Source organism: Lissotriton helveticus, chromosome 3_1, assembly GCF_964261635.1.
Source record: "Lissotriton helveticus chromosome 3_1, aLisHel1.1, whole genome shotgun sequence".
Lineage (NCBI taxonomy): Eukaryota > Metazoa > Chordata > Amphibia > Caudata > Salamandridae > Lissotriton > Lissotriton helveticus.
This window is the reverse complement of record NC_136061.1, coordinates 932,473,482-932,489,087: the sequence shown is the minus strand read 5'-3', so window position 1 is coordinate 932,489,087 and position 15,606 is coordinate 932,473,482. Positions and strand designations below refer to the sequence as shown.

Here is a 15,606-nt window from a genome sequence, read left to right as displayed (position 1 = left end):
TGATTCGCTGGCTGCTACCTGCAACCCTGACCCCATGGGACTGATAGAGGGGTCTGTGAGCTCCCCCCCTTCCAGGGAAGAAATTGCGGAAATATGTTGGGTTTTTTGCACACGCGAGGGTCCACTGCGGTATGCAGCCCAGTGTGAAACTGCAGTGGATCCATACGCCAATTAAAAAAAGCACATACACTCATTAACAGACCCACTCACATACTCTCACACAACCACTCACATACCCATACAGCCGCTCACCCGCCGACTCTCAGAAACAATCACACACCCATTCACAAACCCACACAGCTACTCTCTCACCCATATAGTCACTCACTGACCCACTCACAGATGACCCACATGCCCACCCACACATCCATACAGCCCCTCAGACACCCACTCACAGACCCAAAAAACCACACGCACACCCACTCCAAGACCCACACACAGAACCACACAGCAACACATGAATCACTCGTACCCATACAGCCACTCGCAGACCCACAAAACCACTCATGCATCCACTCACAGACCCACACAGCCACTCACACACCCTCTGAGACCCACAAAACCACTCACACAACCACTCACACACCCATTCACACACCCACGTACACACTCACACACAACCTCTCAAACAGCCATTCACAGACCCACAAATCCACTCACACCCACCCTCCCACAGACACACACACACACCCACTCCCACACCACCACTCACTCACACACCCACTCACTCACACACCCATACAACCACTCACACACCCAGGTTACAGGAACCTTCATAAAAAGGAAATAGCATTAAAAATAAGAAATTCACTAAAAAGACAAAGGTTCAGGGACGTTATAGTTCGGAAATGGTATTCAAAAACCATAGGAACTCACCAAAACCCCCAAGATTACAGGGACGTTATCATTAGATTCAGATTTTACACACACACAAAACCTTAGAAATTCACCAGTTATAGTTATATCAAGAAACTAGAACAAGTGCCCTAAGATAACTATAACTCACACCCTCCCCATGCACTGCTAATTACACCATATATTATATTACTCATGGCATCTTCAATGACCTCATTGATGATATCACTGCAATATTTGCAGTGAAATTAATGATGAGAAAACTGTGCATGGCGGGTGCCCAAGTTATAGTTACCTTGGGGCTCGAGTTATAATTACTTGAGATAACAATAACTATAATTGTTGAATTTCTATGGTTTTGTGTGTGTAAAATTCGAGCCAAACGATAACATCCCTGTAACCTTTGGTGTTTTTTTGGTGAATTTTTAAGAGTTTTTAAAATTCTGTTTCTCAACTACAACGTCCCTGTAACCTTTGTTCTTTTCAGTAAACATATGTATATATACATATCCAAAATAACTGTCTCGTCCCTTTTGCTGTGTTTCTGGCTTAGGATATAAAATGGTGTGGTGCTCTCAAGAAATTATGGTACATGTGTATTGATGTCCTAATTCCTTGCATGAGCAAGTTCCAAATCTGGTAGTTCCTTCAGTATTCTCATTAATGTTACATCATTTCAACACCTCCAGTGAAGTACTTCATTCCCAAACATATTTCAAGAATGTGAAAATCGGAGGATTTTGCAGCACTCCTCTCACATGGCTGCCTCAGGGTAGGAACCAGCTCATACTCCTTTCCTCAGGCAAGACAGTACAATACTTCCTATCCTCTCCTCAAGCTGAAACCAACTACACATGCTCACCAGCATGATTAAAGTATCATATTTAAGCCCTCTGGAGTGAAGCACTGTCCCTTTATCTCTAACGCCAGCCCTCCACCACGGCATTCAGATTTTTTGACTTGACATGACAACTTCCAGAAAATCTCTGACTAACATACTTTGTTGCCACATCTGGTTCATTGTCACTAGCTGTCTATAGTTTCTGGTATGGGGTCAAGGGCTTGGGGTGTATGGGTTAGGGGCATAGGGCTAATCCCTATGGTTACATTTGTTTATTGTTACAGTTAAAAATGTGTTTAATTTCCAGTGTGTTGATCAGTGTTTCAATATTTTAGTCTAGCTGTACGAGAAATATAAAGTGTTGTTTTTCACAACAACAATGCATTTAAATTATTTGAATGGAATGCACTTCCGTTTTGTAATAATGCCATTAGAATTCTTAAAAGCAATGGTATTTGTCAATAAAAAATCTAATTTAACAAGTTACAGTTTAGCAAGTGTAGCATTTGCAGCTCTCACCCAGGTGCAAGGTCTGCAAAAACTAGATGTTTTTGTAGAGGATGGACACTTTTGGGAATTAAACTTCTCATAGATCAGGCATTTGTACGTCCCACACCCTTGCCATTTCATATTTCTCCCAGTGTAAGGAGAACCATAGAAGTTTGTCACAGCATAAGGTTTTTATCTTTTTACATTTTATTAAACTGTATGCACGTGTTGTTCTGCCTGTACATGGCCTTGTCCAATAGATTACTTCAATCACAATTCTTAATTTCTGCTCACAGGTGCTTAAGTTATTATTCAGAGCATGTGATCTCTTTCACTTTTCACTTTCAGTCTCCGATTATTTTTTCTCCTTTTTGACGCCCAGGATTCTTGGTCAATCCATTGGCTTCTTGATTCTTGCTAGCAGGTCTGTGGATCCTGACTATGCCATTTCTAAGTAGTGCATGTTCTGCTGGATACATCTACCTGCGGATTCCTCAACTTTTGAATATCCTGTGTGCCAGCTTGGAATGGAAGCTTTACGATAGCTCTCCCATGGCTATAGGGGACGCTGGCTTCAACATGGCTCTGCTTGAGACAGTGTTTGACGTCATTGGAGCCATGAAGCACCCATGTCGCCATGCTGACGTCAGTTCCCTTTCTTCCACCCCTTTGACATGTAACATTTTTTCAAACTCTCCATAGGGAATAGCCATATTTTCAAGGTTTTCTACGTTCAAAGTGCATTTTTCAACAGAATGTCACCACAACAAAAATCTGGTTTTGAGCCTTGCAAAGGCTGCAACTGTCAGATCTATTGCTGACCATCATCTTTGGTGCTTAGATCAGACCATGATGTTGATACCTGTTCCAGCTGTCATAGATTAATCTGAAGGCCCTGAAGAAGAGAGAAGCCAAGCTGTTCATGACCAGGTCCAGGGATGAGAAGAGAGGTTGTTGTGAATCTCGGCCGAGATCCAGAACACCATCGTCCCATTCTTCTAAGTCAACAAAAAAAAAACCACATCAAGAAACCACGTAATGAGCCTCAACGTCGACCATCCAAAGACAAATCGCCAAAGTCAGTGTCTCCGCAACCGAACTCTGGGGAGGACCTGCAAGAGGTCACGCCAATTCCATCTCTGGCTCCACTACCTGCATTGCCTTTGATACCGGCACCTATTCTGACTCCACCTGTGGTACCGAACACAACGCTGGCTTTGAATCCAGTACCTCCACCCCAAAAGAACAAGTGTACCCAGCCTTTAAAATTCCAGGTACTGATCCCAGTCATTCCCTGAACGCTATGTACAGTATTTTTAATAGGGTGATGGTCCCATCTGGTGTGCTTACATGGCTCATGGGTCTTTTAAATTACTCCCTGGGAGGTTTAACAACGCCTTAACAGCAACCGGTCCATATGTCATTCATGCCGATGGCCCACATACCCTGGTCGACCTTTGGCGCAGATGTAAAATCCAAAAGAGGATATCCTTTACGTAAATATGCAGATTGCAGGGGTTTCACCGGTACTCCCAAACAACCCAGCTCGTTCCCAGTACTTCTTCACCAACGTCTCATGCTTCGACCCTGGTGCCATTATCGCCATCTCCGCTGCCGCTACCAACGTCACCGACATCTGTACCGACAACATTGGCACCTGACCCTTTTCCACATAATTTTCATCCAGATCATTGTCTTTAATATCCAAACACAGGCCCAGGATATAAGTTTTATGACTGGTTGGGGAACACAGCATTTCTTTAGGGATCAACAAACCCAAGAAGAAGGAGATGCTGTTGACCAACCTTCAATGGACCCGACTTTGAAGGATTAAAAGAGGCTAGTTGTTTGAATACATCTCCAGAGAGGAAGTTACTGTCTCCAAAGGGTATTCCACCTTTGAAAGCCACAACATATCATTTGGTCATCAGAAAAGCTGTGGAAATGTAGAATCTTTCACTCATTACTGCAGAGCTAATATCTAATGTTCTAACTGCGGTACTCCATTCTTATTCACCATCCTAGGTGCCTCCATTACCTTTCAGTGTGGCTTTGACAGAGTCAATCTTGAATATTTGGAAAAAAGCTTTGACATCCGTAGCTGTTTCAAGCCAGGTAGCCAGACGTTATAAACCAGATCCTGGTGGTCCTTCCTTCTTATCTCTTCCTACACCAGAGTCTGGTTTTTCAGGCCTCATGTCCTCCAAAGCTGACCCCAGGGCACTATTTTCCTTTATATATTAAAATATCAAGCTTTACTTCATAGGTTTTTTCTTTTTTCTCTCTTTGAGGTGTAAACAGGCAAAGCAAATGGGTCTGAAGACATTTGTCTACAATACGCATATATTTACTTGTCTCATTAGGGTTCAGTATCCCTCAACACCTCATAGTCCTGCTTTCTTTGTAACTACTTTAATAGAGTCAATCTTTTTCCTTTTAGATACCATTACTTAAGGAAAACTGGCAACTTCGAACGATCAGCTGGGCTGCAGGCAGGAGTGGACACCATACAGGTAAGAGGAGATGTGTTCTCCGACGGGTATGGGTGAGTTACACTCCAATGAAGAGAAATGTGCTCAGTGAATGATTTGGAGGTATGCTGTGCAGTTATGATAAACTGTGCCCTGCAGAGAGAGATACATTGGGTATACCCCATAAAAGTGAATGTGTGGGCCTGAATTTGGTGAGGCAGGTTCCTGACCGGTGTGTTATGTTATAGGAATTTTGGAAGGAGTGAAGTAAACCCTAAACAAGTAAAGTATACTGTGGGTTTGGAAATGAGGTAGAGACCACAGAAGTAAAATATACCCTGTGCCGGGGAAAGGGGATAGACGTGGAGATGATATCTATATATGTCATTGTTGTTCTGTAGCTCAATGCTGCCTCTTGTGTGGCTTCATGGCTCTTGTGTGATGGCCAGAGATGTACTCCGATTATTTCTTGGTTATTATGATGCAGCATCTAGGAGAACCAATTGTCGCAAAAAGGTTTGCTAGGCTGAGGAGACATGGTCTTTTTTTCTCCATATATTACCTTCTCTTTAGGATTGCTGATCAGACTTTGCATATATGACTAGAAAGTGTATTGGCATTGTTTTGTGACAAACAACATATTATCTATGTCAGCCAAATAAAAAGAAACATATTTTAGATAGTGAGTTGTCACATTTTTACATACATACCTTGATTAGCCTCTTTGGGCAATTATGGAGCGTGTTCTCTAAAATCCAGATCATGGCTTAACACAGATGAGGTATACAGATATAGGTGTGAATTACACTGAGCACTCATGAAGGCCATCCACATGAAGTGCATTAGAGGTATGTCATTGTGAAACGAACATTTACTCTTATTGAGATCCACCAGGCTAAGGCAAAGCGAGATTTCAGGGTAGATGTACAAAGCCCTTTTGTGATCACAGACACAGAAATTTGCAGAATCACAGGGTTTGTATATAAAAGCCCTTTCACAAGTTGCAAAATTCTTTTGAACTCCTAGAAGGGTGTTTGTGGTCCTTTCCGAATCTCACATAAGATGAAACGTGAAATTTGTGGTTTGGAAAGGTATGTATCAATGGTGTGTAACTGAAACTGTGGTCAAAAACCATTTGCGAGTTACCAACCCCAAGTTGGAGTGGTAGCTGATTTGCAAAAGGAAATGTGTCCTGTAAGGACACATTCACTCTTTGGGAATTATGTCAGTGGCTTAAAGTGGAGCAGGTAGTGGTTCAGAGGAATTCAATTTTTTTTTTAAATGAATGTTTGTGCCTCTTATTGTTGTGGGGCGCTGTAAAAAAATAGTTTCCCAATTCCAAACACAGACACAGGAATGGAGATATGCTGTTTCTAGCAGGCTTCAATCCCTTCTTCAGCAACCATTGAAAGGGGGTTGCACATTTCAATTTACCTATTTAATATTCATTAGGAAAGTCGTTTTGCGACCCTCTGTGAGTAAACAATTTGTAATGCACCCTGTTAGTACATAGCATTTCCTTTTCCACATGGGAATGATACTTCGGGCCCATCTAGTCGTAACACCTTGCCTGGGCTCCTTTTCCTTGACAGGCAAAGGTCTGTGGGCACTGCAGGCATGGGACGCCAGCCCCTAGTGCAGAGGGTCTCCAATTGATTATGGGTGGGACACTGCTGGGTCATCATCTCGTCAGGCAGATTGTGGATTCAGCTGCTCACAGGTGAGGTATTAGATGGATCAAAGAGTGTCTCTGAGTTGCAGCATCGAAACCCTGTCGGCTGACTGGATTGAGATTTTTAAACTAGTCAAGTGTTCCATACAGGCCTCCTCCTCCACCTCCTCCTCCTCCTCCTCCTCCTCCTCCTCCTCCTCCTCCTCCTCCTCCTCCTCCTCCTCCTCCTCCTTCCCCTCCCCTTCTCCTCCTCCTCCTCCCCCCTCACACCACTCCATCTAAAGAACCTGGGTCAGCCTGCGGTCATATGACAGTCCACCCCAGGCAGATGTGATGACGCCTTAACCCAAGTCAACAACATCTTCTTGATTCCGGGTATCTGATCAGGAATTATCATCAAAAGACGCCGACTATGCTGCAGACAATTAATTTTAATACACCTTCATTCATTGATCACAGACAGTTGGGTGGCCAAATGATTAAATACAGTAAAAATTCCTGTTTTGTTACAGTCTAATCTGAGATGAGTGACACTTGGCAGGGCTACCCGTAAAATATTTAATGGATGCAGAGCTGGAAGAGCAACAGTGTAGCCCAGGAATTCTAGGCCCCTGAACAGAACCAAATGTTAAAGTCGCTACAGGAATTCACTCTTTCTTTTAGTCCTTCTTCATTGGAGGAACTCCTTCACTGAGGCACCTAAGAGGAGATTCAGAAGACCGAGAGGACGATGGTAATTTGGTCTTTGGCAACCTAGGGTCAAGTCGGCTAGGCAGTTGCTTGAAATATAAGTGACCTCTGTTATTGACATACACAGTGATGATCTCATATTGGTGAAGTGCATTATGGTCTTTAGGAGGGCAAGATCAACTCCAGTCAATTCCTTAACATTATGGGCCTGAAGAATAAGGATAATAAACTCCCTACCGGTGAAATCATTTGAAGATTTGACATGTCAAGTCGATTTCATATAGGTGAAGGTTGTGGTGGGAGATGGGGTGTAAAGTTGTCACTGAGGATTCTTGGGTTCTGGGTGTTGATGGATGTATTTTGGAATGGAGAGCACTGGAGTCAACATTCCTGATGAAGCCCATACTGTATGTTAAGGCACGAAAAATAGCCCCCCTACCCTGTGAGCTGACCTCACCATCACCCTCTATAAAAACGGCATTGTTCTAATCCAAGCCTCTACCAATGACCGCAACAAATTTGCATACCTTCTCCCCCTCTTCAGAAACCATGTCCACGACTCTGTTTGGGTAACTAACACCCGCACCATTGACCCGCCGTCCTGCCAGCCTAACATACCTAGCCATCCACATACCAACGCCCTCCCAAGGGCCTCTTTCTCAGGTCATCCGATTTCCCCCCCCCGCCTCAACATGTCTCCTGTCCCTGGCTACAAAGTCTCCCCTACACTTTTGATCTCCTCCCACCTAGCGCCACCCACTGACGGGTAGTCTGATACACTCCCAAAGACCCCTGTATCCGATAGAGCTAGCCCTCTAATGGCTCCCTCCACTGATCACCCTTACCGTTATAGTTCGTCCCCCAGCACCACTAACAGAACCGTCCCTAGACCTCCGACCTCCTCCCCTCCAGCCATTCACCATAACCGCGAGCTTGGTACTCTTCCAAAGACTCGGGAGTCTGCTCAATCCAATCTATCTCCCCGTCCACCGTTACATGCCCCGTGGACTGCTCCTGAACCTTTGAACCCCTGCCTTCTAGCACCCCCAGCTTATACTGATCTCGAAACTCTGCACTCCAGAGTGGCTAAACACACCCAGAGCAGTCACAGCTCCATTCTGGACCTCATTAACCTCCTTCACCTTGCCGGGCTCTCCCTTGCTAGCCTCAAGCCACCTCATACCTCAACCCCACGGAACACCGAGCCTCCCAAGCACCCACTCCCGCTACCTCTGCGACATCTTCGTCCGCGCAAACAATCTTGCCTCCTCTCAGAGGAGAATTCCCGCGCTCGCGCACTCTTACAACTCTCCCACTGCCACCTCTAACCCCGTAGACCTCACGGGTAACGAAATCCTAGCCATTCTCCAAGACCACAGCTCCGTCCAAGCCATTCCCCGTCCACTAGATATAAATCCTAAACACCCCATCAGCACGGTCATCATCAACCCCAGCAGGCCAGCTACCCTCCATAACAGAAGTGTGGTAAAAAGCAACCTCATGCCTGTATCTCTGTCCATCCAGACTCCTGACTCTCCCCAGAACCCCCTAGCTGGTCTTTTAATCAACTACCGTTCAGCAGTCAAGCATGCCGCTGATATTTCTGACCTCATCCTGAACAAAAACCTAGACCTAGCTATACTAACTAAATCCTGGCTCAATTAATTCTCTTCCCCTGCCTGGACTTATTAGTCCCTCCCATCTACAACATCGCCAGGCTGGACAGATTTTCCAACAAGAAAGGAGGAGGCATTGCCTGCATCTACAGATCCTCCCTGCTTGTCACAGAACTCTTGGCAGACTCCACTAACTCCTTCGAATACCTCACACTCTCCATTTGTAGAAACTGATTATACCTTTGTAACTTGCACATTTTTTTGCCACCCTCCAGGTTCCAACGACTCTTTCACTGATCACCTTTTGGAAATCATCACAACTAAGATTTCTTCCAATGCCACAGAGATTTTCCTGGGTAATTTTAACCTGCACTGGAATGACACCAAAGATCCCTACGTCAATGCCATCAAAGACCTCCTAACTCACCAAGCCCTAACTCAAGCCTGCTGTCTACCGACCCACTCTAAAGGGGCCATCCTTGACGGATCATTTTTAAGGAATCCTCAGTCTAGCTAATCTCCATAGACCCATGTGACTGGTCTGACCATCATTCCATCTCTTTCATTTTACCCGGGACCCGCAAGATAAAGACGTCGCTACCGGTAATTCCCAAACGCTGGACCAGAGACACCAAGAACCTCGACCTTATGAAACTAGAGGCTCGCTGTAAACCTGACCCCCCCCTCGCACATATCCACGGTCAGCGACCTCAATAAACATTACATGTCGTCCATCTTAAACATTCTGGACGACCTTGCCCCTCTAAAACTAAAAAGAACACAAATCAAGGACAGAAACCCCTCGTTCACTGGTTCCCTCAACATGGAGAGAAGATCCCTACAGTAATCGGAAAGAATCTGAAGACAACATCCCTCTGCAACGCATCTAACACTTCTCCGCCAGGCGAGAAACGTCTACAACAAGCACATCCTCAATTCCAAAAAAGAAAACTTCAGATCGGAATTGGGGAACGCCAAGAATAGACCTCGCAAGTTCTTTGAACTGGTCAAACTCCAATCTAATAAACTGGCTAAAACACCGAAAGAATCCCCAAAATCCCTAATATCGTCAGAGGAATTCTCCTCTTTCTTCGCTAATAAAACCACGGCACTAGGAGTTGAACTCAGTACCGCCACTTACTCTCATCCCCCTCCTGACCTTCCCCCTTGTTCTGCACCACCCCCTCTGGCCCCACCTAAAAACGAAGCCCGCTGGACTGACTTCAAATACTATAACGAAGACTCCATCTCTAAAATCCTTTATACCTTAAACCCAAATATTCACTTTAATGACCTGCTACCCTCAAACTGCTTTGCTGCAGCCTCCCAATCCATCGTTCCCTGCTGGACTGCAATAATCAATGCCTCCCTCCAGCAGGGTTCGATTCAGGACCCTTTGAAAGCCGGCCAAGTCCTCCCTATTCTGAAAAAAACATCACTAGATCCAGCCTCCCCTGACAATTTCAGACCCATCTCCAATATCCCGCTGTTAGCCAAAGTATTGGAGAAGTGTGTACAACAGCAACTAAATCAGCACATCAACAACTTCCACCTACTTGACGACTTCCAATCAGGATTCAGACGAGGGCACAGCACTGAAACTACTATGCTCCACATCGTGGACGATTCCCTCCAAGCCATAGACAAAGGCAAAACCTGCCTTCTAATCCTCCTTTATCTATCCTCCGCCTTCAACACGGTCAACCATGAAAAACTACTTGAACGTCTCAAAATCAGGATGGGTCTGGATGGTGTGGTCCTAGAATGGTTCAGATCCTTCCTTCACAACCGCTCTCCGAGATTCCTGATCAACGGCAACCTATCTGCACCCACCCCGGTCACGGTTGGAGTCCCCCAAGGTTCAACCCTGTCCCCCACTCTCTTTAATCTTTACTTAGAGCCACTCACCGAAGTTCTTCGTACTGCCAACATCTCCTCCCATATGTATGCGGACGATACCCAAATATACATCAATATCTCTTCGCTCGAGGAGATAATCTCCTCTCACTGAATGAGACCCTGAAACTGCCTGTCCAATGGCTTGCCAATAACCAACTCAAACTTAACGCAAAGAAAACTGAACTTCTCCTAATCTCCCCTTCAAAAGCCAATCCGGAGATTCAGATGTGGATCAAGGCCATCGCAGCCCTGAACTGCCTGCTGACTGTTGTGGACTCTGCCAAATCCCTGGGCATAATCCTCGACTTTAACCTGAACATGCAAGATCACATTAACTCAATGGCTAAAGCAGCCGGATTCCACCTGAGCTACCTTTGGAAGCTGAAACCTGTCAACGAGGCTCCGGACTTAAAAATGGCAGTTCAAGCACTAGTCATCTCTAGACTGGAATATGGTTGTTCCACCCTTACAGGATTACCCAAGATCTCCTTAGCACCTCTAAAAGACTGTCTCAGTGCGGCCGCAAGACTACTCACAGGACAAGCGCTGACCTGGCTCCTTTTAAAGGCCATAATCCAGTCGAAACTAGCATGCATTACGCACAAGGCTTTTTACACAAACTCCCCTGCTTATCTGGCACAGAAACTAGTGGTATCTGGAGGAAGCAGGAACTCCCGATCGCTAGAAACCTCTTACTCCAACCTGCCTTCTTTCAGAAAAAAAGAACCTACAGTAGGGCCTTCACCGGAGCAGCACCAAGAATATGGAACTCTTTCCCATCCGCTATCAGAAGAATCCCTTCTCTAGCACGTTTCAAAAAAGAGGCCAAAATCTTCCTCACGGGTAAATTCCTCATCTAAGGCCTACCCTCATCCACCACATTGTGATAGATGAACCTAAGACTATCGCCTCTTCCCCAGATCACCAATTCTTCCCGCAGAGAATAGGTGGGACCTTTGTTTTTACTGATTTGAACCATTCACCTGTATCCCCCTCTTTCCCTTTGTTCTCGGCACCCCACCCCCGCCATTTTAACTGTTGATTATGTAATATTTTTGCACTTTAAACTTTGTTTTTGTTTAACACTGTATACCTTTTAAAGCGCTCTGATATTAGTAGCCAATTGGAGGATGCAGAGGAAATCTATATCAGGTGTAATAGGTAGATCTGGAAGTGAAACTAGTTTTTAGCGGAGATGCATGGCAATTTTGTTAAGCCTGGAAATGTGTATAGGGTGGTTAGTTCCAGTTAGGGTGAGTGGATCTGGAGAGACAGGGGGTGTTGTAGGTCTGGAATTTCACGGAAGGCGTTGCACCTTTAGTTGACGCTTAGGAATGGAGGGTCCTTTAATGAATAGTCTGTTGTTGGTGCTTGTATTAGCAGAAGAGTTTCCCTATGTAGAGAAGTTGCCAAATACCTAATACATGAATTGTTTCCTTTCACTTGTTTCTACTCAGGACAACCATAGTATTATTTTCCTCTGTGACCTCCACATCCACTTCCCCCCGAGCCTGCTGGATGGGATCAGGAAACACTGCGTAGAGGGCAAGCTGGCCTACGCTCCCATCGTCATGAGGCTGAATTGTGGAAGCTCTCCCAGGGAGCCTCGAGGTAACCAGAGCAGAGTGTAAACATTACTGAGTAGAGCTGCAAAAAGAGGTTCAATTGCCAAGAAGCAAACTATAACAACTGGTCAAATTGATTCCATTTCAGAGTTGGGGATTTACAGTTGTGCCATTCTTCACAGAGGACACTTTATTATGGGAACCAAAAAGAAATTATATGTAGGTGAAAAGAAAAGCCACAATCTCCATGGTTCATTTTTGCAAATATAATTTTTGCTTAGAATTAGAATTGTGCCTGAGACAAAGCAGTGATTCTAGGATCCAGCACAGGACATCAGAGCTACCTAATACTGAGTCATTTAGTTTGACCAGTGAGATGATTGAGCTACGTGTTACTTAGACATGAGGTGTGAAAGCACAAGATGCTGTTTCTCCTTCCTAGCAATGAATGATAACATGATTTAGGAAAACAATTTAGCAAAGTGCAGGGCCCAGGAAAGAGGTAATTAAGTAGGGCCATGAGGACTGTCCGTGCCTTGAAGACTTTCAGTGCTGCAGTGTTATGACTTCTACTGTAGCATATGGTAAAGTTAATAAATCCAGTCCCTGAGGAACATCTCTATGTCCAGTAAAGATAATACAAGCAAGCACAACCGTAAGGAATGCCTGGAATTGGAATAGAAAATATACTGTCAGGGGTCTATTGGATTTCTTTAAGGTAAGAAAGAGTGAATAGAAACAGGACTCCGAGGAACATCAGTGGATAGGGCAGATACAATGCAATTGGGGACATAGGGAACGTCTTTGAGTATGTAGCGATAATGAAGGGTTGGACCTAAAGAAAGTATGGGAAACATCTGAGAATAACTATTGGTAAGATCTATTGGCAATGGCTTCATTGATTTGAGGAACGCATGTTGGTAGAACAGAGGAATAAAAAAACCTGAGGAAATTCTGCAGTTAGGACAGTGACAGTGAATATCTGATGAACATCTGTAGCTAGAAAAGAGGTGTAGCGAGAGCTTGTGGCGCCCGGGGCTATCCCTCAGATTGCGGCCCCTTGGGGGAGGGGGAGCTGGGGAAATAGGACGGTGAGCACTTGAAAGATGTCCGAGAGACACGTAGTATTGCTGCTAATAGTTTCCTCGATCATGCACATACATGACACGGTCAAAGGCTACACAGTTGAATACACCGGGGACTTGCTGAATACATCATATGGGACAGAATCCTCCTTGCTATGAGACAGGCAGTGTATTGAATTTCCTAGGATTCTCAGTGCTGGTGGGCCATTAACACTGGGGACCGCGACCTGGCATTCGGCCGTGTCAGCCTGACGTGGGTGCTCCTTGGAGCAAGGCCGGAACTGTGAACACCGGCCAGCCATGGAGTCACTTCCACTGTCACTGTGATCCGGCCCGGGGTGGGGAGGAAAGGGTGGGGGCTCCTTCAGAGAAGGGCTGGGATTCGGTCGGAGCCAGCTCTCAGAGAGAGTGAGTGCACTGCTGCAGCCTCATGGAGTCTGCAATCAATGCATTAACAGTGCAGAACCGCCATACCAAACTGGAAATATACTCTGTCAGTGGTGGGGTTTCCAGCAATACCGTACGTGATAAAGTCTCTCCTTCAGCTGCCGTGTGGCTCACACCTCTTGAACTTTGGTGGCAGCTTTGCGAGCTAGACTCAATTTTAGCAGAAGACTCCTGATTTTTAGTTTTTGTTTAAAACAAAAGTATACTATTATTTTACGAGGCAGGCTGAGGCAGCGCTCTGTTTGAATCACATTTAGAACGCACAGCATAAACACAGATTAAAGCGCATCATGGCCTATTAAACAGGGTTGATTTTACACATGGGCTCTGGTGTGCGTCGCCGTCACCCTTCTCTCCCAAATGTAAGCTCACAGTCAACTTGCTGTAAAATAACGACGGGCAGCCGGGACAGGTGGGGGAGCAGGTGCAAGACGCCAAGTGCGGGTTAGTTGCGCAGTATGGGGGAGCCAGACCACCCTCTTTTCCGCCCCCCAAAAAAGTAGGTAGGGTGTGAGGTTAATTGGAGCATTATTTTTACAGCAGTAGTTTTCAAATTGATAAAGTAGAATGGATTAATGACCGCAGACTGTACAAGAAGTTCTGAAAATTAGGCCCAGTCCACAGGAGCAATATTTATCTCACGGTTAAGCTAGTCGTGTGTGTGTGAGACCAGTAAATATTCACTGCAGTGCAAACATCTGTGCAACAGTGTCTCTGGTTCAGTGTGCCCAAACCAAAAGGGGCATAAATGCGGCAAATGCCCATAATTCTCTCTCACCTCTTTCAATTTTGAAAGCTGCCTGACTGTGCCTGCAACTTGCAAGTATAAGTGCCCGCCGGCGCCCCCAGGCCAGAATTGACTCCTCAACACAACACGACGAGAGCGTAGCGGTGAGCGCGTAACGCGTCATCACTGCTACGTTCTGATCGCGAGGCGAGTTCTGGCCAAAAATGTTTATTACAGTGCCATCATTGGTTGCGCGCGCCACAACTAATTGACGGCCATGCTTGACTGGGCGGCGGCCGCGGCACTGGAGGCCCGTTGCGGACGCCTTAATAATTTATTTGGGACACTGTGTTTGTACGAATCGTTACCCCAAATAAAATATAAAGGCAGCCTCGCCCGCAACGGGCCTCCAGAGCCACGCGGCCGCCTCAAAAATGGTGCCGCCTGGGGCGGACCCTCCACCAACCAGAACCCCCCCCCCCCCAAGATACGTGGCTGAGCTAGGATAGAGGTAATAAAAAGAAAGATTTGAGGAACATCTCTGGGCAGGACAGAGATGATAAAATCTGATCTGAGGACTATTGCAGATGAGGTAGTAAAAACAAGAATCTGCGGAACATCTTCAGATAAGACAGAGGTAATAGAAATAGGTATCTGAGAAATATCTGGGAGTAGCCCATAGATGATACAAGCAGGGACATGTTCAGATGAAGATGATTTCGAGGGGCTTCAGATATGTTTGGTAAAAGGTAATAATGATAAAAGATAGTGGAATGGAAATTTCTCCTGCTGATGACTACCATCTACAGGCAAATTCCTAAAGCCTCAAATCCTGTATAGAGGGCTATCTCTGCAGTATCTGACTAAAATCCCAGGTTCATAAATTGATTCCTCAATTTACGCATGCACATTTGTCAGATAAAAAATATGATTGCATTATACAGACAATGTGACTATGCTGGTACAAAAGGGCGTTGAGTCAGAATATCGAGTTGGAAATGTCGTGATTCAGAAACATTGACAGCAAAAATATCGTGGTCAATATCTAATTTAAGGTAAGAAATATTGTTTGCAAAACTATAGTTTAAAATATTGACTTTTTAAGTTATGATATGTATTTTAGTTCATATTTTAAATGTATATGATGTATGTTTTTTTGTATAAGTATTGTTTGTTTTTTAATATGCGTTACATTTTTTAGTAGTTAGGAATTTTCTATTAGGTACATTTTGCACTTTTTATTTCCGTA

General features: G+C 45.0%; 1 protein-coding gene across 5 annotated transcripts in view; it reads left to right on the top strand.

Moving 5' to 3' along the window:
• B4GALNT4 (beta-1,4-N-acetyl-galactosaminyltransferase 4) overlaps positions 1-15,606 on the top strand; it is a 923,999-nt gene that overhangs the window by 871,481 nt on the left and 36,912 nt on the right. For 4 of the 5 annotated variants that reach the window (XM_078681274.1, XM_078681275.1, XM_078681276.1 and 1 more), the window contains 2 exons: positions 4,626-4,698; positions 11,991-12,144. In XM_078681274.1, the coding sequence (XP_078537400.1) occupies positions 4,626-4,698; positions 11,991-12,144 (227 nt within the window). The remainder of the gene's footprint in view (positions 1-4,625; positions 4,699-11,990; positions 12,145-15,606) is intronic. The other variant, XR_013608736.1, reaches the window with a different exon arrangement.